Below are 26912 nucleotides of genomic sequence, written 5' to 3'. Positions count from 1 at the left end.
ATCACTCTGCCTGTCTTTCCTCTTGCTTTATCTCCAGGCGAGTGGATACAGATGGCTTCTCCCGTCCAGAGAGTCCAACGCACTTGCTTGATATGTGATTTGTTCCATGTTGCCGGCTGTTTGTTTTGTTCCCGGTTTGTGTTTTATCCCTCTCTACTTTTCCAGAATGATGTACACAGTGGCGTCGTTTTGTGAGGAGCAAGTGCTCAGATTCTCTCTGAATGTTGCTCTGTATGTTAATTGCCTCGTTAATATGAGCCACAACACCTGCCATTGGTTTTGCAGTATGTAAATGATTACTGGCATGGATTTTTGCACACTGTGACTGGATCTCTGAATCCTCAGTCATTACCGAAGGTCTCATACACCGGCTGTAAAAATGTCGCACTGCATTTCTGAACCTGAAATAAAGGTAAATATTGGCTGGGTGTTTGTTACTTTCTGGATGTGGTCGAGAGCCTCGCCTGTCTTTCAACATGATCATGCTACATTCCTTCAGTCTGTTTTGTCTTCTTTTGAAGAGCTCACCTTCTGGCATTACTGATGGGGATTTACCAAGGTGGTGAGTGTCGGAGTTTTGATCAGTAGGTGGAAGCTCTAGATATGCTGCTCCTTGAAAGGGGAGATGAGAGAAGAGCAATCCAAAGGGAGATTCCAGTATTAACTGAGTCTGCCACAGTTCTGGGGGAATAAGAGCACAGCAGGGTGCTAGAAACTTGGGTGAATGACTAGAAACTGGCACTAAAATTAGACATTCTGAGTGAAATTCATCGCTGAGCTGCAGGACAGCACGAATACTCACGGGCTTGCATGGGACTGGAATAGTGCGTCCGCTGGCTCTGTGCCTCAGGGAATTTCAGCCTGAAGGAGTGAGTCTGTATGTTCAGATGTGTCAGAACATATCTAGGTTCCCCCTTCCAAGTTAGTACCGTCCAACTACTCAGTGCTGAGAGAAGAAATGGTTTCTACAACAAAACAAACAGTAAAAGCATGACAGCTCCTTAGATCAGGAGCTCAGTTACTGAATCACTGGCTCAGTTGGAGGCATCACTCAGAAGCTGTACTTTGATAGGTGCTGGAGAAACCAAAAGTGGGATGATTACAGCAGCAGAGAAGTTAAAAAATGCCTGTCAGAATTTACAGCAGTTTTGCTGTAACCCTTGTGGATATTTCTTAAGTGGTCTTAATGGCTGTGAATGTCTTTTGTACTCACACAAACATCTCAATAGAAACTCGTCTTCCCCCACATGCCCTGTCTTTAATACACTACAGATCCAAGAGACTTCACGTCAGCACGTGCTGAAAGCACTGCAAGCTTCTCCTCATGATGCGCAACTCATCTCCCCAGCGTGCTGCAAGCCATGCAGAGATCCAGCACGTTGCTGATCATTTCTGATCAGCTTTGGCAGTAGTTTAATAATACTTCCTTCACCCAACTTTAGCCTTCCCCCATTACAGAGGCTTCCCTGCGATCGAAGGATAACTATCTTCATCATTATAGACCCATTCCAATTTATCAGAGATTCCTCTGAATGCACTGCTGTGACCCAGAGAGCTTTGAGTGGCTTTTTTAGGGACATTCCATCTCAAATATAGTACATGTCATAATGCAAAGTAACGAAATGAATTTCACTAGGGTTCTGCGGAAAAGGACCTGGGGGTGACAGTGGACGAGAAGCTGGATATGAGTCAGCAGTGTGCCCTTGTTGCCAAGAAGGCCAATGGCATTTTGGGATGTATAAGTAGGGGCATAGCGAGCAGATCGAGGGACGTGATCGTTCCCCTCTATTCGACATTGGTGAGGCCTCATCTGGAGTACTGTGTCCAGTTTTGGGCCCCACACTACAAGAAGGATGTGGATAAATTGGAGAGAGTCCAGCGAAGGGCAACAAAAATGATTAGGGGTCTGGAACACATGACTTATGAGGAGAGGCTGAGGGAACTGGGATTGTTTAGTCTGCAGAAGAGAAGAATGAGGGGGGATTTGATAGCTGCTTTCAACTACCTGAGAGGTGGTTCCAGAGAGGATGGTTCTAGACTATTCTCAGTGGTAGAAGAGGACAAGACAAGGAGTAATGGTCTCAAGTTGCAGTGGGGGAGGTTTAGGTTGGATATTAGGAAAAACTTTTTCACTAGGAGGGTGGTGAAACACTGGAATGCGTTACCTAGGGAGGTGGTAGAATCTCCTTCCTTAGAAGTTTTTAAGGTCAGGCTTGACAAAGCCCTGGCTGGGATGATTTGATTGGGGATTGGTCCTGCTTTGAGCAGGGGGTTGGACTAGATGACCTCCTGAGGTCCCTTCCAACCCTGATATTCTATGATTCTATGAATGCACATTGGAAAACATAATCCCAACTATACATATAAAATAATGGGGTCTAAATGAGCTGTTACCACTCAAGAAAGAGATCTTGGAGTCACTGTGGATAGTTCTCTGAAAACATCCACTCAGTGTGCAGCGGCAGTCAAAAAAGTGAACAGAACGTTTGGAATCATTAAGAAAGGGATAGATAATGAGACAGAAAATATCATATTGCCTCTCTTATAAATCCATGGTACACCTACATCTTGAATACTGCGTGCAGATGTGGTTGCCTCATCTCAAAAAGTATATATTGGAATTGGGAAAGGTTTGAAAAAGGGCAACAAAATGAGTAGGGGTATGGAACGGCTTCCATATGAGGAGAGATTAATAAGACTGGGACTTTTCAACTTGGAAAAGAGACAACTAAGGGGGATATGATGGAAGTCTACAAAATCATGACTGGTGTGGAGAAAGTAAATAAGGAAGTGTTATTTACTCCTTCTCATAACACAAGGACTAGGGGTCATCAAATGAAATTAATAGAGAGCAGGTTTAAAACGAACAAAAGGAAGTGTTTCTTCACACAACTCACAGGCGACCTGTGGAACTCTTTGACAGAGGATGTTGTGAAGGCCAAGACTATAACAGGGTTCAAAAAAGAACTAGATAAATTCATGGAGGATAGGTCCATCAATGGTTATTAGCCAGGATGGGCAGGGATGGTGTCCCTAGCCTCTGTTTGCCAGAAGCTGGGAATGGGCGACAGGGGATGGATCACTTGATGATTACCTGTTCTCTTCATTCCCTCTGGGGCATCTGGCATTGGCCAGTGTCGGAAGACAGGATACTGGGCTAGATTGACCTTTGATCTGACCCCGTGTGGCCATTCTTATGTTCTAAGTTAGTGTCCAGGGTAGTAACCCATGTGGTTTTACCATATCTAGTTCCATCAGAATCCCACAAGATGTTCTTGAAGCTTCCCCCATTGAGAAGTGCCTTTTATGCTGAGATGAAATGGACTGTGTCCTTGACCTCTCTGACAGCAGGGTGAGCACTGCATCTCTGCAAAGGGCACAAACTTCAAGGCTGGCTGGAGTGAAGCCCCTCCTACGAATGTTATCTACCACAAGAAAATCAGAAAACCTCTAACCAGCAATCTCCATACTTAGAACTGGACTCGCCTAGTTCCACGGAGCCGGTAGGGTAGATAAGAAATACTGCTGATAGATGGGGAGGCTGGTTTGAGAATTCGGGCTAATGCTAACATCGCAGTTCTTAGTCTGGCTTTCCCCCTCACAGTGCATGTTGTGGACCTTTTTATCTTAACCAGCTTTCTTCTTGCAAGTTTGTTTATGTGCCATGATAATGTATTTTAATCTTTTTTAAAATCCTTCCCCCCTTACCCCCACAACCAAATGAATTTGGGGTTCTTTTTTTGTCTTTTATTTAGACGGCTTCCTCCAGCAGTTCCTGGAAGATCATCCTAACATAAACATTTCACCTCCTTTATATTAAACACAATCGGTGTTCGCTTTGGCCAAATTACCTTTAATTTGCAGTAGGCTGTAAATGAAAGATTTTGTTTTCAGATGTCAAGAATAAATCAAACTTCTGGACATAGATTGTTTTATGTGTGCTGGTTTGCTAATGAAGAGACGTAACCATGTTTCTTAGATACACCCCATGCGAGCAACTCTTTGGAGTCTGCTGAAGCACTTGCTATCCTTTCTGATCAGCAATGGGATACAGCAGAGAAGAGATGTGCTGCTAGGTTCCATGAAGGCTGTCTGGAGATCTCACATGCATGGGCGGCAGGTATAATACTTTAATTCAAGCCGACTGACCCCTGGTTGCGGGGTTTGGTGGGGGATGTTTTTGCTTTATTATGCCCCATGCAGGTTCCAAGGCAGCTGAGGAGGCGGTATGTGCTACTCAGCTTCCCAGGTTCATCAGTAATCTCCCTGGACTCCAGAGAGATTACTTATGAACCCAGGAAGCTGATTAGCGCACACTGCCTCCTCAGCTGCCTCAGAACTGCATGGGGCGTATCAAAAGCTTCTTCAGGAGGAGAGTGAGACGCTTTTCCCCAGGACTGCTTGGGGTCTGGGGAGAGGAATTGGCCTGGGGCTCCTCTGGCAGAGGGGAGGGGGGCTTCAGCCATGAGGCGGGTCGGGGGGCTCTGGCCATGGCGGGGGCCATGGGTGGAAGGGGGGAAGTTGGGGGCTAGCCTCCCTGAAGGGGGGCTCCACCCGCCGCCCATGCTCACACACCATGAGATTGTGGCTCAGAAGGGTTCATGGCGGCACAAGAATGCAGAGAGCAGATGAACGTCTTTTGTAGACATTATAAAAGAGGTAGTTGCCAGCTAATCAGAGACTGTGACAGTAATACAGTCTACTGCTATCTGTCCATCGATAATCCCATACAGTGATCAATGAACTGGAATTTTTCCACTCGTTTTTCTAAGCAAAAGCCCTAATGCACCCCCGGTGTCTCACACTGACATTCAGGCCTGCTCCGGGTCTCCAGATGATAGGCTGTTAGACACTGGTCACTGAGGGAGCCTCATCTATACCATGGCTTCCTCCAGCGGAGTTATAGCAGTGTCAGTAACACTGGGCATCATCTGCTGAAAACCTCACACGTAGATAATGCTTATCACCCCAGAATTAGGGCGGGAACCAGCTGTAACTGCTCGTGTGAACAAGCCACACCCACTCTTGGCACTGTGGCAGAAAGTGTACTCAAGAAGAATGGTGGTAATGGCACTGAATACAGCTTTGTCCTGCCTGCACTAGTTGTCTGAAGCACCAGTTTGCGGGGACCAAACCTCACAACTATTGTTGGGCTTAACTTCCTAGTGTAGATTGGCTCTTACACCATGGAGGCTTTCCCAGACCTGTGCCATGCCTCACTCAGCTCTGTAGGGCTCTTACTTCCTCAGAACTGCTAATTATCCACCCCTGCATCAGTTAACTCCAGATGGCTCTTGATGAGCTGTAGAGTGGGGTTGGAGACAATTGCCTCTGAATGGGTGTAGGTTGTTGCTTCTCCTTAAACAAACCTGCCCTTTTGGTAGTGGGAAAGGGAGCAAATAAGGACCAAAGGGGAAGTGCTCATCTCCTGGTAAGAGTGAAGGAAACAAACGCAGCAACTCATACGAGAGAAAAGAGCCCCCAGGTAAGTGTCATTCCTGCTTGACCTGTATCACATTCATATTGACCAAGATATTGCTAGAGCTGAAAAAGTGTAGTGAAAGGGGAATGTTCCCCCAGCATCCAGGAACAGCGCTCCTCTCTTCAGGCTCCCAAAAGGAGAGAGTGACACAACTCGTTACCTTCCTGGCCAGGCAGTTCCCAGTGAGCTCTAATATCCAAAGGGTAGGGATCACAGTAGGGTGGGGAGAGGGAACTGCCAGAAGATACTGCGTCAGAGAGCTCAGTGGGATTCAAGAAAGGCATAGGCATTTACAGGGCTGGCTCTAACAGGCTACTGAGCCTAGAGTCATGGGGGATCTCACCAAGAGGCAGAAGGTTGTGCTGCTGCTTGCTCCTCAGTCCTTCACAGCCCGTTTAAAGTGCAAATACGAGAAGGCCAAGCCTCATGAAGGCTGCTTGTCTTCCAGGCCCTACCCTGACCAGATCAGCTCTGCCCTGGGAAAACCCCATTCCACCAGCTGGAGTGATCTGGGATGAGCAAACAAAGCAGCAATGAGGAAAAGATGGTTGATGTGGTTTCCCCCCCGCCCACCTCGGGGCTTCCTCTGGGCTCCTCTCCCTGCTTCCCCCTGCAGATGCTGCAATTCATTGACTGGGGGGCTGTCTCTGGAGATCCTACCCACATCAGGTCCACCCCCGCACAAATGTAGCTGCTGCCCCCCCCTTCCTTGTCCTTGCAACTAGCCCCACCTGTCATCTGTCTCCCCTCTGCATCAGTCAGCACACCCTCGGGTCCAGAAGCCAATAAAATAGACATTGGGTGCAGCGGGGCACTAGCTGTGCTAGACGTGATGAGCCTTTGTACAAATAAGAACAACTGCATAAGCTGTTATGCTATCTAGGAACAAAATGTATGAAGGCTGTTAATGCTCATGCTTCAAGCCATAAGCCAACCACTGCCTGCCTGGTGTATGGGAAGAACCTATTCCATGGGAGCCTTATGATAACAGATTGTTACGGGGGTGTTATACCTGCTTCTGAAGTATCTGGTACTAGCTACTGTTGGAGACAACACAATGGACTTGATGGACTTCTGGTTTGATCTACTGTGGTTTTTGTTCTTAAGAGCTTACCCATTTCAATGAACTGGAAAGAAGGAAGAAGATATTGACCATCAGCCAGGACATGGGAGTTGGTGTCAGGATTCCTGGGTTCTAGCCCAGTTTTGCTACTGACTCGTGGTATGGCCTCGGGCAAGTCATGTAACCTGGCCATGCATCAGTTCTCCCATAGATTTTTCAGGCCAGAAGATGCATTTTGATTACCTACTCTGACCTCTTGCATCACACAGGGCAGAGAACTCCACCCAATTAGCATGTAGTTCAGTAATGTCAACATATCCTCAAAGGACAATCATTTTTACTGTTGAGCAAAACCTGAAGTTAATAGTATGGATTGTTACATACTGTATGTTGGGCATTGCCACTCAAACATATTTGAACATATATATTTTTTGGACATGTATTTAAATGTAACACATTCTTTAATCTATCATTCAAAGGAGAGGGGAAATTAAAAGCAGTGAAAACACCAATATGGCATTCCAGTGAGCCAATTATGAGCCGCATTTGTGTCTATAGTAGGAGTTGAAGGAAAACTGTTATTGACAGCTGAGCCAATCCGGAGGCACATATTTGCATATGAAATCCAATTGGTTAACAGTGTTCTGGATCTCAGGATTGTTGATGTCCATGGAGGTCAACAATTGAAACTTACTAACACATCACATGACTGTTTTCAGCCACTCGTGAGCCATGATTTTCTGGTATGTAACAATGTGTGCCAAAATATCACACACATCTGAGTGGGAAAAACCCAACTATTTATGGATACGCCATTAATCTGGTGAGAGGGTGCTACTGGGAAACCTCATTGTAGAAAGCAGCTAGAATCTCCAGAGGTAGGCCTGTGCATCCAACAGTCCAAGCAGCGTTAACTATAAACTCAAGAGATGCAGAAAACACCAATGAAGGTAGGAAACCTTTCTGCTGCTCATTGCCCCATATACTCTTCAGTCATTTCCCATTGTCCTTTGGGTATGCATATGCTTGTCGGGGAAGTGCCTTTGCTTCTGTGTACTGGCGTCTTGCCTCGCATGTCCTAGCAACAGCATTGTGGGTTCATTTACCAATGCTGTTTTTGACAGCACTGTTTTGACATATCCATCCACAGATACTTTCTACCTGTGATCACACCAGTCCGTTTGTGAATCAAGCTTTTCCTAACTCATAGGGTCCAACAGTGTTGCTAGGATCCCAGGCTTTTGGGAAAATTCCAAACATGAGCCAGCATTGCAATTGAATTAGAGGGACTGCCCGACCTGGCTTACTGCTCCTGGCTTGTCAGCTATACTCAGGACAAATCTTAATAAACTGCACTAGTTCAGTTGATTTACATGAGCTAAAGACTTCATCCCAGTCACTGCAACAAACTGATGCCCCCAGTAAAGTGCCTAGGAGAACTGTTCTGCCTGCCCAACCATTTATTATGCGCTCATCATTGTAGCATCTAGGCGCCGTTGTGCAAACTGTTGTATATCTGGTACAACTTCAAGGCAATCCAATCAACTTTTACCTCAGAATAGATGAGACCCCGGCGTCTGTCACACTTGCACTGAGCACTAATCTTATCACTCATTTCCAATTAGCAGAAAATGTAGGGAGAGGCACACACGCTAATAACTGAGCAGTCACTCCAGGGCCAGGCTTCTCAAGGCTGTGGACTTGTCTCCCTAGTTAGGCCGTGCTGCTCTACGCTTGCTGAAAGTTTAGAGCATCCATTCCCTGCACAGAGAAAGGGGGAAACCTGCTGTTTTGAACTGGACCTGCTGGTCTGTGCATGACTGAATTAGCTGGATCACCCCCTCCCGTTCCTGGTACTTCCAGTCACACAAGTAACTGGCCATAAGTGAGTAACTCTGGCCCCAAGTGCTCTAGTCATAGGGGACCAGATCCTCAAAGATATGGCGGTGTCTAACATCCACTGTAATGGATTTGGGCCAGAGTACATAGCAGGAGTGGTGGAAGTGCCCTAAAAGTGGCAGGGCCAGATGTGCCCAAACTGTGGCCCAGCCCCCACACTGCTCCCTGAGGTCTCACCCCTGCACCGCCCCTTCTCCCCAAGCCCTTGCCCTTGCATTGCCTCTTCCCCCAAAACCCCTCCCCCATACCACCTCTTCCTCCAAGGCCCCACTCCCGTGCTGCCTCGTCCCCCCAAAAGTGGGAGGGCACTCTTCCCCCCCGTTCTGGCACCCTGGTACATAGTCCTCCCCTTTCCCCAGCCTGAAAACCCCAGCATGCATGATTCCTGGGTTTGGATGCTCTGCACAGGAAAAGAATGGGGGGAACTTCCACCATTGTCCCTGATGTTGGGTGTGTGGATTACAGCCTGGGTCATGCTACAGTTGAAACCGTACCAGAAATGTACCTCCACAGAGCGTTTTTGGCATCTGTTTCTAATACAGTTTGTAACTTGTCTAACTTGTTTGTACTTGTCAGGGAAGTGTGCAAGAGCGCTGCTAACAACAAGCAAACCTGGGGACAGTTAGCATGGCTTCGAGCACAGTAGGGAATGGGCCTACAAGTGAGGGGCATCCACCATTCGGTTCACTTCAGCGACTGCTAGAAATCAGGGGAATCTGTGTCTGACCTGCCTTACCTTTTCCCCCTGGGCAGACTCCAGGCTTCGGTGCTGAATGGCACTGTTATATGATGTCATTAGCCCAAAGCATGACAGGCCATCTCTGTGGAGCGAGGAGTTGACAATTCCACAACAGATCTTTTGGAAATCTGCTTATAGGGAACTAGTGAGAACTACAACTGTAAAATATCATCCTGGTCACTAATTATGTAGGTCTGGCAAGTGTGCCGCTCATCGTGAGCTTGGAATGTGTGTTTTTAAACCTTGGCTGTCCCTCTTTCATTAAATACTCACAAGTGAGATATTGCCTTCACCATGACATTTCAACCTTGGCAGGATACATGATATCACCCAGAGCACCTGAGGTGCTGGGAATGCAGCAATCAGTTACTTGTTTCCTAGAAGACACAGAACATGCTAACCCCCATGCACTGAGATGACCAGTAGGGCCAGATCCACAAAGGTCTATAGGTGCCTAAGTCCTATTGAAATCAATGGGAGTTTGGTGCCTAACAGCTTTTGGGGATTTGGGCCTTATTCTTCAATTTGTATTGTTTGTCGTTTTAAGAATCTCCACACTTGATAGACTAATAAAAGCACAGATTTACAATCCTGTAGCATAGGGATTCGCCATCCCTGTGATCTTCTGTCATCCTACTCTTCAAATAAATCTTTTCTGGGAATAAAATATCATTGCCCCAAGCCACCATGTTCCTATCTCATTTGAAAGCAGGCATGCGCTCTGACAGATTTTGCTAAAAGCCATCTGAATCAGGTCACAACCCACAGATGTTTTTGTCTCCTCTCATATAGATTCCCAGCACATTCCTCCTGCCTGATGTTATCTGCTTAGCCAATACGTGCATGGAAAGGACGCCCTTCTAGCTCTGCTGGGTTGACCTAATCACAGATGAAAAATTAAGAGAAACGTTATATTGTATTTTGTATGAACTGCTATAGACTGCTATATCTTGTGCACAATCCAGAATTCAGCGTTCCCTAACTGCAGGGTTTTATTAGTAGTACGGGTGTGCAAGCCAGAAAGCCCCCAGAAAGACTTGCTGATCCGACTGCAGCTGCAGCGCTGGCAGCTAGGCAGGATGGGGGAAGGGGAACAAACATCTTCTCATTTATCAACTGATCACATTTGATCTGATGTCCCTGAGGCAGTGGCATTCCATCATGCCACTTTTAGTCTCACTTCTGAGCCTATCAGCACTTCACTCAGACTAGGGAGATTTTCAACTGTGGTATCTTAGGGCCTGATCCAATGCCCACTGAAATCAATGGAAAGACTCCTGTTGCGGCCATGCGTTTTGGATCAGGACCTTAGTTCAGTCGTATGCGCCTGCTGCTTATTCCTCACCTAAACTTATGAAGAATGGCCATGCTGTCCTTGGAATAAGTAGCAAAACTCCTGTTGGCAGCCGGGCTCCTCGGCGCCCATTTGGTCAGATAATTCCTTCCCTTCTGTGGTGTCACAAACGTTGTGTAGGACCAGGTGAGGTTCACACAGCTTGCACACAAAGACCCTGTTTCCATCGCAGCAGTCCCTATTGCTACAGCGCACAAGGAGAGAGACGGCCGGACGCTCAGTAGAACGGTCTGCTCGTTGGGTGCTTTAAGGGGTGCGCTGGAGGTGTTGGCTCCTCTGTCGAGGAAGGTAATGATATGAGCCACATCCAGAGCACCGTCTGTCCATGGGGCTCAGCACACTAATGAACTGCGGCACACTGACACAGCCAGGAGTTGTCTGAGCTGAGCCCTGATCCACCAGAACTTCAGCCTCCCTGATAGCAGTTAGCGTGGGCAGTCCCAAGCTGGGGTAATGCAACTCACTCGCAGCCTCACACCTGCCTTTGTGCTAGTGCCGCTGAGGTGTGTGTTGCGGAGCTAAGGGGTTGGGCTGGGGCAACCTAGATGCCGGGTGTGATTCCACCTCTCTGGGCCCTAAAGCTGGCTGTGGCAGTGTCGCCTGCCGTTCAGTACCATTCCAATAGTCCTAGGACCCTGGCTTGACCTGATCTGGGTATAGCTGTTCGTGTCTTATGATGCAGTAATAAACTTCTCTCTGCTGTGTCTCATGCCTTTCTGAAGAGGTCACAAGCTATCTGCATGAGGTGAGAATGCATGAGAGAGCTGGGAACGCCATCACGCTCTTCCCCGCAGCCTCTCTCGTGTGTCTAGCTGACCAGTTGACTTGTCGAAAACATCATAAAACATCCCGGCTCGCAACAATTTGCCAACTACCGTGTGAGAGAAGGGAAGCAAAGTGTGTGTGCGTGGGCGGGGGGAGGGTGTCTAAGGTAGTTTGGGGGTGATGTCAAGGTTTGACAGCACAAGTCCTACTGATCACCCATGCGAGTGCTGAGTGACTCTTCATACCTCCCTGCACCATCATGGAATCGCTACAGGTCATAGAAAAACTATTTGAAATTGTCTTTTTAAACATTATTTGGGCTATTTTTGGTGTGTCCAGTAAAACTACGTGCCTTAAAATGTGTCTAACAGCACAGGATGAGAAACCAGAAGGGTTTAAAATATGACTAAGTGTTAGTTTAAAACTATAATTTAAAAAGATTATAAAGTAGAATGGGTCAAAAAATTTCTGTAGAAACCATGGACTGAAAATTAGGTTTTTGTCTACACACATTTTTTTAAGGAAGTATCTGCTTTCTGTGGGAAACGGGTATTTCTTTTTCATCAAAAACACCAAGTACTTTGGCCAAAAATCAAAATAGTTCCATTTGATATGCTGCCACAGTGCCTCATGGGAGATTTAGTTTATTTGTCCCATAACCCCATTCTCCTCTATGGCTGGGCCACCCACCACTGTAGTTCCTGAACACCTTCCATGTAAAATCCCTAGCAATAGCCAAGTCCATTGGGGACTTCCTGGAGTCTCTGGCACTGCTTTTCAATGTACAAATGCTGCTTGGAATATTGAGGGGGGAGGGAGTGGGGCTGGTTGATTTGTTTCTGTTTCAGGTGTTGTTTTTAATTTTTAATATGGGGTGGAGGATTGATGGGAGTGTCAATGTTGCCATTGTCCCTTTTTTAACCCTTTCTATAACTTCTTAGAGCCCAAAGCACTTTATAGCCCATATTCACACAATCACCTCTGAGGCAGCTAAAGAGTGCAAAACAACGTGTAGAGGAACTGCGGGGGGAAACGAGAGCTTTGGGCAAAGACCTCAGAGCCAAATCCAGCCAACGCTCTTAGAGATTGGCCCAACAGGTCCTCAATATGCAAGCAAAGCAAACTCAGAATCTCAGGTCTTCTCTGGAAGTTCCCTACACTCACCAACTGCAGGGAGCTCCCATTTATCTACCTTGGCAGAATGAAGGGCAAAGGCTCAGACGGTATGTCTACACTGCAATGTAAGCCCAGGGTTCAAACTCAGGCTCAAGCCTAACCCCCATCCACATGCAAATCATGCTAACCCAGGGTTCAGACCCAAAGTCCCAAGACCCACCAGGAGTGGAGGATCTGAGCCAGAGTCAAGCCAGGACCCAGAGTTCAAGCCCTATTGCTCTGCCATGTAGACACAGCCACAATGGATTTGTGCTCTGGCAGCCTGCCAAAAGTATCCCACAAGCCCATGAGCTGACTTTCTTTGTCCTCTGTACAGTCAAGTTTGGTGGACAGTCAAGTTTTCCCACACAGCACCACCAACAAAGGGGTAGGGTGGCCATATTTTGGAAGGGTGCTCGGAAGTCTGGGATATGGGAGCTTGGACTCGGGCCTGCATAATGCAGCGTAGACGCTCGAGCCCTAGGTTAACAAACCCAGGGTCTGCTAACTCAAGTTCTACTAGCCCTGGGCTTTCATTGCAGCATAGACAAACCCACAGACTTTAGGGCCAGATGGGACCATTGTGATCTAGTCCAGCTATTTTCAAACTTGGGTTGGAACCCCAAAGTGGGTCACAACCCCATTTTAATGGGGTCACCAGGGCTGGTGTTAGACTTGCTGGGGTCCAGGGCCGAAGTGAAGATTAAGCCCCACTGCCCGGGGTCGAAGCCCAAGGGCTACAGCCCCAGATAGCAGGGCTCAGGTTACAGCCCTGGGGTTCAGCTTTGTCCCCCACCCCCACCCAAGGCAGCAGGGCTTGGGCAGGCTCAGGGTTCGATCCCCCCTCTTGGGGTCATGTAGTAATGTTTGTTGTCGGAAGGGGGTTGTGGCGCAATGAAGTCTGAGAACCCCTGATCTAGTCTGACCTCCTGTGCACCACAGGGCAAAGAACCTCGCCCACCCACACCTGTAATAGGCCCATAACCTCTGGCTGACCCACTGAAGTCCTCAAATCTTGACTGAAAGACTTCAAGTTACAGAGACTCCACCAAACCAGCAGGGCTCCACACCCTGCAGAGTCAACCCTGTTGGGATTTCACACCGTGGTTCCAGTGAGTCTGGGTGTTGCACATCCGTGGCTTACACAACTAAGCCATTCCCTCTGGGTGGAGCTAATACAATGTAGCCACAGAAGTGTGGCTTCTTTTCTCCTCAGTTGTACTTTGCTGGGTATGTTAGCCTGAAAACGAGTTTTTTGCTCCTTAGGAATCTGTCTGGCTTAGTTCTTCCCCAGAAGCGGTTATCTCTGCTCTTACAGCCAGGGCACTGAGGAATGGTGACCTGGATGCAATTAGCATTTAGGGACAGAAGTGCATTTAATCAAAGCAGCCTGTGTCAGCGGCTGCTGCTTTATGTGGCCAGAATGGTTTGTGAGGAGCACCATCTGCTGGCTGCACATTGGGTTACCTTTGCTCTTTGCACTCCTAGCTCTTCTGACAGTAACATGATGGAGGTGAGCTGTTTTCCTTCGCACAGCCCTCTCCTCTCATAGCTCCTCTGTGCATTGGTCCTGCTGCTATTGTAGTAGCATGGGCTGTGCTCCTTTCTACACCATTCTGCTTCTATGAGCCAGAGAGCTTAGGAAGAATTGCATGCTATTCCCTCCTCGCCCTGTGATCATTGTACGCATCTCCCTTCCTAATGCTCCTCTTGTCTTCATGCCTTCCCCCATACTGCCCCTTCCAGATGGAATTCCCTCTCTTCCTCAGTGTGACAGCTACTCCTCCAAAGGCTATGTCTACACTGTGAACTAGGGTGTGAGCCCCTGCTTGTGTAAACAGTGCCCCCTGTGCTAGTACTGTGACTACACTGCTATTTATACTCAGGTTAGCTAAGAGTGTGAGGACGCAGACTTGAGCGGGGCAATCAGACCCTTAGCTCGTAGTGCAGACACAGCCTCGGGTTCATCCTTGGCTCACTCCTTCCCCCAGTCCTAGGCCAAATCAGTGGCTGTGCAGCCACTTCCCCATATAAGAGCCCAAGGAGCTGGGCTCTAAGTTAGCTACTTCCTCTGGGTCTGAGTGCATCTGGCAGCTGCCCTCCATGCCAGGGCAGGCTGCTGGTTGGTAGTGGTCCAAAACTAGTTGGCTGTTTGGTGAGGGGATGGATGGTTTCATGGGTAAGGCACTGGACTGAGATCAGGAGCGTTGGATTCAATTCTTCCCTCTGAGACCCGTGGGCAGGACACTTGTGCCTCCATTCTGGAGATGTAGAACAGGATGTATTATCATCCCCTTCTGTCCGGCTAATCTATTTACGCTGAGCTCTTTAAGGCAGCGACTGTCTCACTATGTACGTACAATGGCACAATGGGCCCCTAGACGCTATTGTAATAATTGTTTCCATGGTGCTGTATGGGTACAGGAGGCAACCTTGCACGCTGAGTGAGGCTGGGGTTTATCTGTACAGCTGAGCCGTTTCACCAATCCCCTCTTGCTGTTTGACTCCTCAGTCTCTTCTTCGTGCCCTTCCCTCCCCGCCACGCTGTCCTAGCACTGAAGTAACCAGCAGGATTCAGAGCGCTAGCGGGAACAGCTGTTCCAGAGGGTGAGTGCTGAGCCCCAACCTGTCCAGTGCAGGGATCACTGCCAGGGATCGCTGATGGAGCAGCTCACAACTCAGAGCAAGAGTGCATGGATGAGCAGCATGAAACAAACCCATCTGTGGTGCCGGGCGAGTCACACCCATGACCATGATTTAAACTAAGCCTCTCCCTGAATGAACGCACAAAACCCTTCCGTGCTGATCAAGAATCCAGCTCTCGGATCTGACAGAGAGAGCGAGCAATCCCTGCTGAAGCGTACTGGGAACCAACAGTCCTGCAGAGCACAGAGGTGCGAAAGGAGCGGCCTCTCAGAGCTGCTACAGCGGAACTGTCTTGCTCTCGTGGGAAGGAGACAGCACTAGCCACAGCTGCAGCTGAGTCAGTCGGTAATGGACTGGACTCAAAGGGGAGCAGCACGATAAGGCCAGAAAATTCAGGCACATCCATCATCTTGTGTTCCAGCCAAGCAGACTGAGCTGGCTCGCCAGAGTGTTGCTGGAAGCCTTTGGCAAAGAATCCCCTTCCTCTGCTTGTGCCTGTCTGTTAGCGGAAATACCCAGCGCTACATCAGCCAGAGAAGGGAAGATGCCATCACAATAAGAACCTGGGGATGTTTCCGGACACACATCGGACCCGACAGCTTTGCAAGCTGCAGGGAGATAAAGCCAGGATGCTCTGCTTGAGTTTCTCACTGGTTGTGTTACAGTGACACATAGAAATCCCACGCAACACTGGAATGGGAGCAAACACAGGGCCTTCCAATGCACAGTCAGGTATCCTGCATTCCCACTCCTGATCCGCCCCACACTCCTGCTCCTGCGGTGGCACCTCTGAACTAAGAAATGAAAACTCTGCCCTTTGACAAAATACAACCCCTGGATCTGATCTGCCTGCCCCATCAGCCGCCCCCCCGTGCTGCTCCCGCTGGACTGTTTCACAGAAGAATGACAAAGGCAGGGAGGTTTGAGGGATTGGATGCTTTTAATAGCCAGAAAGTCCAGCTTGCCAAAGAGATTTTGAAAGCGGCTCTCCAAATACCCAGCAAGTCCAGTGGGCCTCATCTCCACCAGTAAACTTTGGCTAAAACATTCCCCACTAATGCTACCCTTAATTCAGCTTCCCAAGCAGCAGAGCCAACAGCAGCGCTAGTGAGGAGAAGACGCTCTTGCCCTATAGTTGGCATTAAGTGCCATGTACATCATGGAGACCTGCTCTGAGCAGGTGATGTGGTGGATAAAATGGTGGCATCTGCCTACAGTCCTCTGTCTACTTGTGCTCTTGCCAGGCTTCCACGGTGGGAGCTCAGCTAGTATTAATGAGCGAGAACGATACACGTAGACACTGGGGAGACAAAAGTTCCCAGTATGTACCAAGCAGTTTGTCTCACTCTGGGAGAAGAGGCTCTGTTATAACACTGCAACCTCCCCCACAACTTCTCTGAGATTCCGTCACGCAGGAGATCGTCTCCAATGCAGAAGTCTTTGTTCCGATAGCACCAGTGGGGTCCTGCCCGCCCGCCGTGTGTCCTGGATGAGTCTACATGAGGAACCTGGAGAGGTCGTCCTTGATTTCAGCTTCATCCCAAGGCCCATGAATGTTGTCTTTGAGCAGCTGCAGCCGGATGAGGCAATAAGGACACAGGCATGAAATGGAGATCAACAGAAGGGCGAAGAGAAGGGCAGCGACGCCCGAGATGGTCAACAGCCCGGCCAGTGCAGACAGGGCGAAGAGCAGGGTCACCCCCACATAGCAGCGGGGTGTCCGCGCTTTGAGCTTCTTCTGCAGCATGGGCCACAGGGCAAAGATCTGGATGGCAAAGGTGACCATGGCGAAGGTGTGCAGGGAGCGGGGCAGCCGGGAGGCCAAGCACACAGAGGCGAAGATGGCCATGTTGAGGGACAGCGTGCTGGAGACGATGGCGGCATTGGCCCCATAGTCAAAGAAGATCAGGTGCCCCAGGAGCATAAGGACCGACATGGCGTAGATGGTGTCTGTGCTGATCGACTCTGTCAGGGTCTTCAGCACTGGGGAGAAGCCGTAGGTGAAAGCTATGAACACCAGGGTGCTCTTCAGGTCCGCCCACCAGGTCCGACCGCTCTCCTTCCTCCCCACCCCCAAGTCTATGACATCAAACAGGATGTAGCCAATCAGGGAAGAGGCCAGGCCAGCCCCGAACAGCCACTGTGGGGTCAGCAGCCCATCATCCATGTACCACCAGATGACGACGAAGACGCAGACGCTGCACAGCTGTTGGATCACCACCCCGGACTCAAACACCACTGCCCAATACTGGTACTTGCGGGCATAGATGTTCTTCCGCAGCTCTTCCAGGAACCGGTGGTCCACATAGTTATCTGGGAAGGGCTGCCTTTCATACAGCACCTTCTGCCAGTGCTTCCTAGGGCTCGCTTCCACCTGGGCACAGACCATTCTCCCAGCACAGCCCTGCTGCGTCAGCAGCCTCTTGGAGTGAAATCCCCTCACACAGACTTGGGAGAGCCACACGCAGGGGAGGGCTCATTCTCCAGGAGTGCACAAGTGGAAGGTTTCTGTAGGTCCCCTCCTCCGAGAAGGGCTCGTCACAAAGCACTCAGAGCTCTGCGCATCAGGCTGGGGCTGAGAGTGACCTCTTCGTTCTGTGCAGAGCCCTGCCAGCTCCTAGAAAACAAACACACAACGAATCACTCAACTGCTGGGCAATGCAGACCAGAGATTCAATGACTGAACTCTGATCCCCAGGCAAGGCCCGGGAACTCTGAGGAAAGCAGGAGACCTTGCACAGAATAAGCTATTGCTGCTCTTAGGGCAGCAACATTCAAGTCCCTTGGACTCTCTCACATGCTACTTGCCAGATGGCTTCTGTCATATGAGCATCTTCGGGTGCTTTTTCTGGTAACTACAGATAGAACAGAGACCTAAGAGTCAGCATTCCTGGGTTCTGTTCCCAGCTCCATCCCAAGCCCGTGCAACCTCGAGCAAGTCCCTTAATCCCTCTGAGCAGAACCAAATACCAAGCTAGCTACCGGGCAGTGACTGCAGAGAGAATTGCATGGAGAGCTCTGGGTCCTAGCACCGTCGTGCAGCCGAGCCCCATGTCTGTGCCATGCGCTGCTGCAGTACAGATGGTGGGGAAGGAAGTTAGCCAGAGGCAAAGGAGCCAAGCAGCCCCTGCCTGGAGTAAGACTGGGTCTGTTGTGCCCCTCTACAGAGTAGATGGGAATCCTTTACTAAAAAGGGTAAAATTCAAACCCTGATCTAAGTTCCCTCTAAGCTGCGTGGCCGTGCAGCAGGGGAGAGGTGCCCCGAGCTGCTGTGGTGAGAGAGGGCTGGGGGGAGTCCTCTCTCCCCGTTGCAGCCCCAAGGCAGCCTGCACCCCAGAGCCCTCACCCCCCACCCCACCGAGACCCTCTGCCCAAGCCCTAAGCCCCCATCTGCACCCCAAACCTCTCATCCCTGGCCCCACCCCAGAGCCCTCACCCCTTCCACACCAGCCCTGAGCCCCCTCCCGCACTCTGAATCCCTCGCTCCCACCCTTGCCACACATCACCTCCATATTGGTGCACATCACAAAATTCATTCCACACATGGACGTAAAAAATTAGAGGGAACATTGGCCCTGATGACTTATTCCTGTATCTTTTTTGTCCCAATGTCCTAAGTCCAAGTGAACTCTGGACAGCGACTCTCTTACACACACTGAGGAAAAGCTGACTGCACTGACAGCAGTGGGAGTTTTAACATTAACTTCAAGGGAGCCAGGATTTCACCCATCAGATTTCTCGTCTTTCAGCAGAAATGAATGGTTTAGGTTCTCATGCCCTAGCACAGCGCTGCAATGCTGGGCGTTCCCCAGGCTGCAGGAATGGCTTTATATAAATGGGGAAATCCCTGGTTTTTTTTTTAAATGAAAAACTTTTCTTGGCCAAATTTCACCTGATTCTTTCCATTTTGAAAAGAGAGTGAAAATATCTATACACTACTGGCAAAGAGGAATTTTTCTTGACTGTAAATATTACGGAACTCATGATTGAGACCGAAATAGAAATCTGATCCTGTTTTGGAAAGGGCTGGTGGATGAAACACTCCAAGGACTCACTGTTACCTTGTAGGAGTGTAGCGAGGCCTTGGGTGCAGGGACCATTATATCTCTGAAGTTTGCCCGCTAAGGCCCCAGGTTTGCACTGAGCGCTGTTTGGATGGATCTCTGTGCCAGCACAGTGCCCCATGGAGACCAGATGAAGGGAGCTCATTGCAGGATTGAGAACAGCTCTCAGAAGTTGAGCCTATTCCCCGCTCAAGGAAAGCCCCAAGGAAAGCAACATGCCCCAAAGATTACCAACTCTGTGCTTGGGCAGAGCAAGTGGCCTGGGTTAAATTCTGAGCCCTGTGCTGAGAACACCCTGCCTCAGCCCAGGAACAAACAGCTCAAGGGACTCCCAGCCGGATCTCAGGTAGGGGTCAGTGCTGTGGGGTGGGGGCTGAACAGAGGGGGTGTAGGTGGGCTGTAGGGGTCAGTCCTGTGGGGTGGGGGCTTTACAGGTCGGGGAGGGGTGTAGGCAGGACTGTAGGGGTCAGTGCTGTGGGGTGGGCGCTGTACAGATCGGGGTGTAGGTGGGGCTGTAGGGGTCAGTGCTGTGAGGTGGGGGCTGTACAGATCGGGGAGGGGTGTGGGCGGGGCTGTACGGGTTAGTGCTGTAGGGTGGGGGCTGTACAGATCGGGGTGCAGGCGGGGCTGTCGGGGTCGGTACAGATCGGGGAGGGGTGCGGGCGGGGCTGTACACAGGTTAGAGCGTGCGGGGCTGGGGGTGCCCAGGTCGGGGGCTGTAGGCGGGGCGGGGGGTGCCCAGGTCGGGGGCTGCAGGCGGGCGGGGGGTGCACCGGTCAGACACGCGGGGCGGAGACACAGCGCGCCCCCAGCGGAGCTCGGGCAGCAGGCAGGGCCGGGACCCGACCCTGCCACTTCCCTTCCTCCAGTTGCCGGACGCGGCTTAAGCCGAGCCCGCGGCGAGCCCCGCCGTCTGCTGCCGCCCCCGGCTCCGCCTAGCGGAAGCTGGCCCCGCAGGGGGCCGTGCTGGGCTCCCCGCTCCCGCTGCCCCGAGCCGCGGGCTTTGCCGCCAGCAGCGCCCCGCGGCGAGCGGCCCCCGCTCTGCGCCCCCCGGGCACGGGGCAGCCCCGCTGCAATCCCCGAGCGGGCAGCGCGGCTGGGCCCCGGCAGGGAAGGAATCGGGGTGCGGTACCTGGGCCTGGGTCGCTGGGGAGCCGCTTCCTGTCTGCGCGGGGGGTGACTCTGCCTCCGCCATGTAGGCAGGGCCTGAGCCTGTCAGCGCGCGGGGGCTGCCCCCTGCTGGCCCGCGCGCGGCCGGCTCTGCAGCGAGACACGCCAGCCTGCGCGGGCAGGGAGCGGGGGACGGGGAGCGCCTTGCTGTCGGGGATGCTAGTGCGTGGGGCTGGACCAGGGCCGGAGATGGGGGAGGGTGGGGCAGATAGAGAGTGTGAAAAATCAGGACACTTTTATTTTGCGGGGAGGGGGGGTGTAATAATTGTGTATCTAAAACAAAGCCCCTAATATCTGGTCTGGTCACCCCCAGGAGATCGGATAAATCCGTAATATCCAGGGTCGCCCCAAGCAGCCTGCTCCCATGCCAGCTGCCCCCCGGGGAGCAGAGCTGGTGGAAACGTTTCCGATGGAGTGTTTTCTTCCATCTGGAAATGCCGCTTTGTCAGACTCAAAACGTCCCAACGGACCGTGTTGATTTCCGTGAAATTTGGTTTTGGACAAAAATCACAACACAGCGTTTGGTCAGAACAGACTGTTTTGATTTTTGAGTAGAAACTATAAAAAAAAATTTAAAAAAATCATATAAACCCGAAATAAATAGTCCGAAGTTGAGGTTGTTGAAACAAAACATTTCACGTGACCCAAAAGGAATTCTTTCAAAAACCTGGTTTAATGGGAACAGTAATAATAACAAATGTTGAGATTCCAAACTTTCCCAGGAAACAGAAATTCCAATTTCTGACCCGCTTTACCCAGGGAGCTTGGTATGTGGCCACCCCCTGCCCCTTTGAATCCAGCTCTGCGTGCCCTGGCTGTTTTTCAGTAGAACCTCCAGCTATTTACCATAAGAAATAAGCATTGCTGGGTGTGAGGATGTGTATTGTTTAAATCCCGATTCTGCCGTCCTTACATCAAGTAGCACCTTACTCTGAGAGTAGTACCTAAGCAGCGAGGTGATACTTGACATGAGTATGGGTAGCAGAGTCTGGCCGAAAGTGAATACAACCTGCTTTATCACTGAAGCAGGAGTATGCACCCACTTGTCCAAGTGCTTCTTAGGTTCTTCCTGCCAGGAGACGGACCTACAATTGCTTGGTGCTCAGAACTCGTATGGTATCAAAGTAGAAGCTCTGCTTGGCCTCGAACTCCTCTGCATCTCCAACCAATGACCCAGAGGTGGAGGCAAAATCTAGTCACCTACCTAACGCTGTGGGTGCAAAGTGTCAATGCCTGTGGCTGCCAGTGGTGTATAGATAGCATTGGAGCGCAGTGCTGGGTAGTCCATCAGGTTTAATACAGCAGGTGCTGCAATGACTGGAGATGAGCCACTCTCATTTCTTTCTAGGTTCCTGTTATAACTATCGACCGCATTCCAGATCCTGCTACCACCTGGCAGCTCAGCAAGGAGAGCAGCTCCTCGCATAGCCCAGGCAAGCCCGCTAGAAGGTAGCGTTCTTGGCTGGGTTTGAGGAGCGTTAGTTTGTTCTTAAAGCAATCATGTATCGTTATTAATCCTGTTCATTATGCTAGGGCCTAAGGACTCACCAAAACCTGGGACCCCTTGTGTTGGGCACTGTCTGAGCATTGAGTAGCTGGCAGCCCCTGCCCCAAAGCCCTGACAAATAGATCAGACAGACCCAGGGTCGGGGAAGGAGTAGAACAGATCACCATACATAGGATTGGGAAGGATACCCCCCAGCTCAGATTGCCAGTGACCTTGGGGGTTTTGTGCCTTCCTCTGCAGCGTGGGGCACTGATTGCTTGCCAGGATTATCTGGGCATGTCTCACCTAACCAATTCCCTGCTACTACAGGGGCCTTGGATTTGAGTTCACCTCAGTCCTTCCTGTTCTCTGCCTGCAGCTCACAACAGTCCGATCACTTGTGGGCTGTAATATTTTGGTCGAATTTCAGTGGTTGGGTTGTGCGGTGCTGGGTGGCGTTGGTGGCCTATGATCTATAGAAGGTCAAGCTAGATAATCAGGGGGTGGGTCCCTTCTGGCCTTCAACCCTGTGACGCTGAGTCTATGTGTTGTCATGTTAGTTCCATGATTTTTTTGAGGACGGGGGGATAAGCCAAATGGAAAGAAAAGGGAAGAGAGGGGGGACATTGAAGGGAAGGGGGGTGAGGGTGATAGGGTAGGGGAGAAGAGGGTGAGGGGACAGGTGAGGAATGAAGCTGAGGTGGAGAGACTGATGGAGAAGGAGGATTTAGTGCTGCTGAAAGGTTCCTGAGACTGGAAGGCCAGATCCTCTGCTAGTGGAAATCTAACTTCAGCGGCGATTTACTCCAGAAGAGGAGCTGGCTCTGAATTCCTTTCCCCACAAAGCAATTATGGCAAAGGCAGCAGCTGTGCACACTTCCCCAGTCTCCACCGACACCCTGTAAGGGACCAGTGCAGTCAAAATGAGCCCTAAGAAGTGCAATACCGTTTCCATGGGTGACAGCAAAACAGGGAGCAAGTGCACAGTGCACGTTTCAGGAGACACTCTGCTAGGATAAGGCGCTTTCCTGCTCACTGGGTGTGTCACTGGCTCGTTACCTGCCAGATGCGGCCCTTGGCTGGGCTGTTGACTGCACATGCTCACACTCCAGGCCGGAGTGAGGGGCACTCTAGTCGTTAGTGACGGGCACTCTAGTCGTTGATCGGAGTTTTGTGATGGGCCCCAGTTCAGCCCTATTCAGTGGGATTCCCCTACCCCACAATGGAGAACCAGTCTGTTGCCGGGAAAAGCTTGCACAATGAGTGCCAAAAAGCAGGGTCTGCCTGGGGCAGGGTTTGTTGTGTCTTGTTATAAGATGCACATATTTAAAAATCCTACATCAATTAGCCCATAACTAAAGAGCCACAATAGGAACTAATGAGAGCTCCCAAAAACCCCTTCGCGTTCGAGCCAGCCTCATGCACAAGCCTAGAGAACCAAAGATGCCTTGAAGTGTCCTGTGAAGGTCAATGAATGCTTTGGGACTACCAGAGGGGGTGAGTTCTAGAGTGGAGGTGGCCTCACTGAGAAAAGTCCACCTCTAGCTCATATGTTCTGGTCTCGGGACTGCCTAGGAGAGCTCCTTGGCTGACCTCACCTGTCAGAATGGAAGATGGAGAGATGGACTCAGAGCACCTCTTCATAGACAGATGGAGGCCTGTGTAATACAGGTCTAATGCTTTGCTTGCAAAAAGAACGGCTGAGTATGAATGACAGCTGTGCCCTCTGCTGTACAGATCCAGCTCCCAGTGAGACAGTGAAGTTCTGCTAGGGTGACCAGATGTCCCGATTTTATAGGGACAGTCCCAATACTTGGGGCTTTGTCTTATATAGGCGCCTATTCCCCCCGCCCCATCCTAATTTTTCACCCTTGCTATCTGGGAGTTCTGCACACTTAGCAGAGTTTGGCTTCAAGCGGGCAACCCCGTTCTATGCCAGCTGAAGCTTCCCATTATAGCTCAGAGTCTTGTGAGGTTTAGGAAGCACTGAGCTCTGGATCCTGTCCCCAAGTGTGCCAGTCAGCGGAGAGGTGGGGGGACAGAGGCACTGAGTGGCTGAAGAGCAGCCCCATGCTTGTTGTCAGAAGCATCCTGGCAGATGACCCGTAGGAGGCTCTCAGGGTTCAGTGATGGGGAGGCAGTTGGCCAGAGAGGGTGTAATCCCAGTGACAGCGTGGGGGAAAAACTGCCTTGGCTCTCCTAAGACAGATTTTATGGTTGCCTTGTTTGTCATGAGCTGGCAGGAAAATGTGGGCACTGAGGGAGCGACAGCCGCAATTCTGGCCATGGAAACAACAGGACAAACTGCGGTGATCCCGGCTGTGCTAACAATCCTCACTCTTGTTTATTTCATTTCCTGAAGGGAGTCGTCCTTGGCCAAGAGTAGAGACCTGTTTTTAAGGGAAAGCTACAACCCACCAGGATTCAGACCCTCAGCCCTGGGAGCACCTCCGCGCAAAACGAGCTGTCTGATGACTTCTCCCTGCAAGCAGAGCTGTGGCTCTCGAAAGAACCAGAGGGTAAAAGCGCAATCTCTCAAGCTGTGTTACTGGAGAGCCGGGTGTGCTCCAGGTGGTGAAAAGCAGGCAATTAAGTGTAGTCTCGGATGTAATTATATAAAGCACTAGGTCATAGTGTAGGGGGCAGTCCCACACTGTCAGGAGGGACACAAGAGGGCCTGGTGGGCCAGATCACGCCTAGAGTAACTAATAGACTCAGGCAGTTCCGCCAGAGATGAATGTGGCCTATTAGGGCTCTTCCACCTCTAAAGCCCATAAGATTATGAATGTCTCTGTCTATTTCTCTTTCCCCGCTGCCCCTCATCTTCCCACACTGGAGCACTGGGATAGACAGTCACCTCCTTTTCACTTCCCCCCTTCCTTCACAAGCAATGGGACAGGATCTGAGTGGAGTAAAGGAGCCATTTCCTGCACCTGTGGATCAGATCTTGACTTTTGATTGAGGTTCCCCCTTTAATTGGCCCCTGCCTGGAAGGCCAAACTCAGTGGTGCAAGCATCCGGCTTGGATTAGATTTCCCAGGTTTGAATCATACCAGATCTGACTCAGTGCTTCCTCCTGAATGAGTGGGTGTGCCGGGTTGGGTAGCCACTCACCCATGGCCAGTGTACCTGGCATTCCAGTACTTCTGGGGCGTGGGTCTACCCCGCCTCGCTGGCATGACCTCGCTTGCACGATGCATAGCAGGTCACACTGCAAAGAGGAGTTCATGCACAAGAGGGAACCGCTCCACCACACTGGTGTTTCACACCAGCGCTGCAGCACGCTCTTCAAAATGGGGGCCCCGGTCCAATGCCAGACAAAATCATGTTCGGTTTTGTCTCAATACCACACTGGGGACAAACCACCCAAAAAAAGGACAGTCCGATTTGAAACAGGACGATTGAACCTGCTTAGCATTGTGTGTTACATGCAGTTGGCTCCTTGTGGGTCTTTCAGATGAGACCTTAAACTGTGGTCCTGTCAGCTCTACACTTTGTTTAAATACCCTGTTGCCCTTGGCCATCGTTCCCCTTCCCCCACACTGCATACCAGTTGTCCCCACCCCAGAGGTAGTTGCATTTCAGTGGTCTTATGTACATACAGGCTTTAAATTCTGACTGGTTTTCTCTCATTACAACTGGTTGTTGTATTCCTGATTAGTCTTTTGTCTTAGATTGCCTGGTCCTCAGGGGCAGAGACTGTCTTTGTGTTCTGTGTTTGTACAGCAGCTAACACAGTGGGGTCCTGGTCTGTGTTTGGGGTCACTAATAATAGCAATTGCTGAGGAGGCGGGGCCGGGAAAGCTGCACCAATGTAGAGAGGCCTGTTTATGTTCGGCAGTCGTGTTTTCAGGCTGGGGTTATCGATGGGGGCAGCGCTTGTAGAGTTATTATGGCTCTCTCAGCCCTGAGCAGGGAGTGTCCATCCTGGAGGGGGTCTCTGGGTTCTCTTGCTTTACCTTTCCCTCTCCCTCCCATATTAGAGCCAGCTTCTTTCTGGATGAGGCCATGCATGGCCCTGCCTCCCGAAGCGACCAGAGCTGCTCTTGGCTCGGGCTGAGCTGGGGTGAGGGTCACTCTGGGGGTTCCTCCCCACAGGGAGGAAAGGAATATCCTCTTGGCCAGCCCCAAGCTGTTCAGCTTCAAAAGGAGAAGGCAGGTGGCCCTGGCCCACCCCACCCCAAGCCCAGGAGGAGAGGTCTCCCACTCTGACTGCCCCCTCTAGTGCAGTAAGTGAGGCCCCCCCCCACTAAATACTATATCAGAGAGTAAATATGAGACAGGGAGGAGGTGGTTATGGGCTCAGATTAGGGGAGGGTCTCTGGGCTGTGGGACGCAGGAGGTCATGCTAGAGCAGGGGTTCTCAAACTGGGGGTCAGGACCCCTCAGGGGTCACGAGGTTATTACAGGGGGGGTCGCCTGCTGTAAATCCACCCCAAATCCCTCTTTGCCTCCAGCATTTATAATGGTGTTAAATATATTTAAAAGTGTTTTTAATTTATAAGGGGGGGTTGCACTCAGAGGCTTGCTATGTGAAAGGGGTCACCAGTACAAAAGTTTGAGAACCACTGGGCTAGATAATCACAGTGGTCTCTTCTGGCCTGAAATATCCATGAATGGAGAAGCTGTGACCCAGATGGCATCCCCTGATCTGGAATTCCCCTCTGTAATACACTCAACTGGCCACTAGGTCTCAGCCACTCTCCAGCTACTGGGCTCTCTGTCACTCAGTGACTTCCCTCCTCTGACAGTGACTTGTCAGTAACAGACACACTCACATCCCAGCGTGGCCCCGAAACCCCGCAGGACACAGAGCTAATAGCTCCAGAGCTCAAGAGTGACTGGTTTTAGTGACACCAGTACATCTTTATGGACGAAGATAGAGCACTGGCTGCCGCGGTAAAGCACATGCCCTAGCTCTGCTCTGAATGAAGATCTGTGCCAGGTAACCCCTCCCACAGCCCCTCAGGGCTGCTCCAGCTGAAATGCTTTGAAATGGACAAAGGTCCGAATAAATCTGCTCCTGGGGTCTCCGACTGGGGCCAGAATGACAGGCCAAGATTGGAGCAGCAGCAATGCAGACTCTTCT

At 50.6% G+C, this 26912-nt stretch overlaps 3 protein-coding genes across 12 annotated transcripts in view; 2 read left to right on the top strand and 1 right to left on the bottom strand.

The window, feature by feature from the left end:
- DNM3 (dynamin 3) overlaps positions 1-3922 on the top strand; it is a 311515-nt gene extending 307593 nt beyond the window's left edge. For 3 of the 6 annotated variants that reach the window (XM_043553169.1, XM_043553167.1, XM_043553165.1), the window contains one exon: positions 3756-3922. In XM_043553169.1, the coding sequence (XP_043409104.1) occupies positions 3756-3792 (37 nt within the window). In that variant the 3' untranslated portion in view covers positions 3793-3922. Of the gene's footprint in view, positions 1-37; positions 1736-3755 lie in introns of those variants that run through there. The other 3 variants (XR_006292780.1, XM_043553163.1, XM_043553168.1) reach the window with 2 other exon arrangements.
- Positions 3923-5096: 1174 nt separating this feature from the next.
- The window catches only part of LOC119566955, a 37250-nt gene continuing 15434 nt past the window's right edge, over positions 5097-26912 (top strand). The window contains exons 1-3 of one of the 2 annotated variants that reach the window (XM_043552744.1): positions 5097-5485; positions 21686-21786; positions 24186-24342. In XM_043552744.1, the coding sequence (XP_043408679.1) occupies positions 5336-5485; positions 21686-21786; positions 24186-24342 (408 nt within the window). In that variant the 5' untranslated portion in view covers positions 5097-5335. Of the gene's footprint in view, positions 5486-19258; positions 19514-21685; positions 21787-24185; positions 24343-26912 lie in introns of those variants that run through there. The other variant, XM_037907449.2, reaches the window with a different exon arrangement.
- PIGC (phosphatidylinositol glycan anchor biosynthesis class C) lies at positions 16025-20450 on the bottom strand. 4 transcript variants are annotated; one of them, XM_043552743.1, is made up of 3 exons: positions 20300-20402; positions 17901-17958; positions 16025-17720 (listed from the first exon to the last, which is right to left on the bottom strand). In XM_043552743.1, the coding sequence occupies exon 3, from the start codon at positions 17490-17492 to the stop codon at positions 16599-16601; it is 894 nt and encodes a 297-aa protein (XP_043408678.1). In that variant the 5' UTR covers positions 17493-17720; positions 17901-17958; positions 20300-20402; the 3' UTR covers positions 16025-16598. The 4 variants fall into 4 exon arrangements, with proteins under 4 accessions (XP_043408678.1, XP_037763374.1, XP_037763376.1 ...); XM_037907446.2 differs by lacking the exon at positions 17901-17958 and having other exon boundaries at positions 20300-20450; XM_037907448.2 differs by lacking the exons at positions 17901-17958; positions 20300-20402 and adding an exon at positions 19941-20099.

Source organism: Chelonia mydas, chromosome 8 (genome assembly GCF_015237465.2).
Source record: "Chelonia mydas isolate rCheMyd1 chromosome 8, rCheMyd1.pri.v2, whole genome shotgun sequence".
NCBI lineage: Eukaryota > Metazoa > Chordata > Testudines > Cheloniidae > Chelonia > Chelonia mydas.
This window is presented reverse-complemented; position numbering and strand designations above follow the sequence as displayed.

Excerpts from the sequence above, each read along its gene's own strand:
- PIGC (XM_037907446.2), bottom strand. The coding sequence starts at position 17,492 with ATGGTCTGTGCCCAGGTGGAAGCGAGCCCTAGGAAGCACTGGCAGAAG.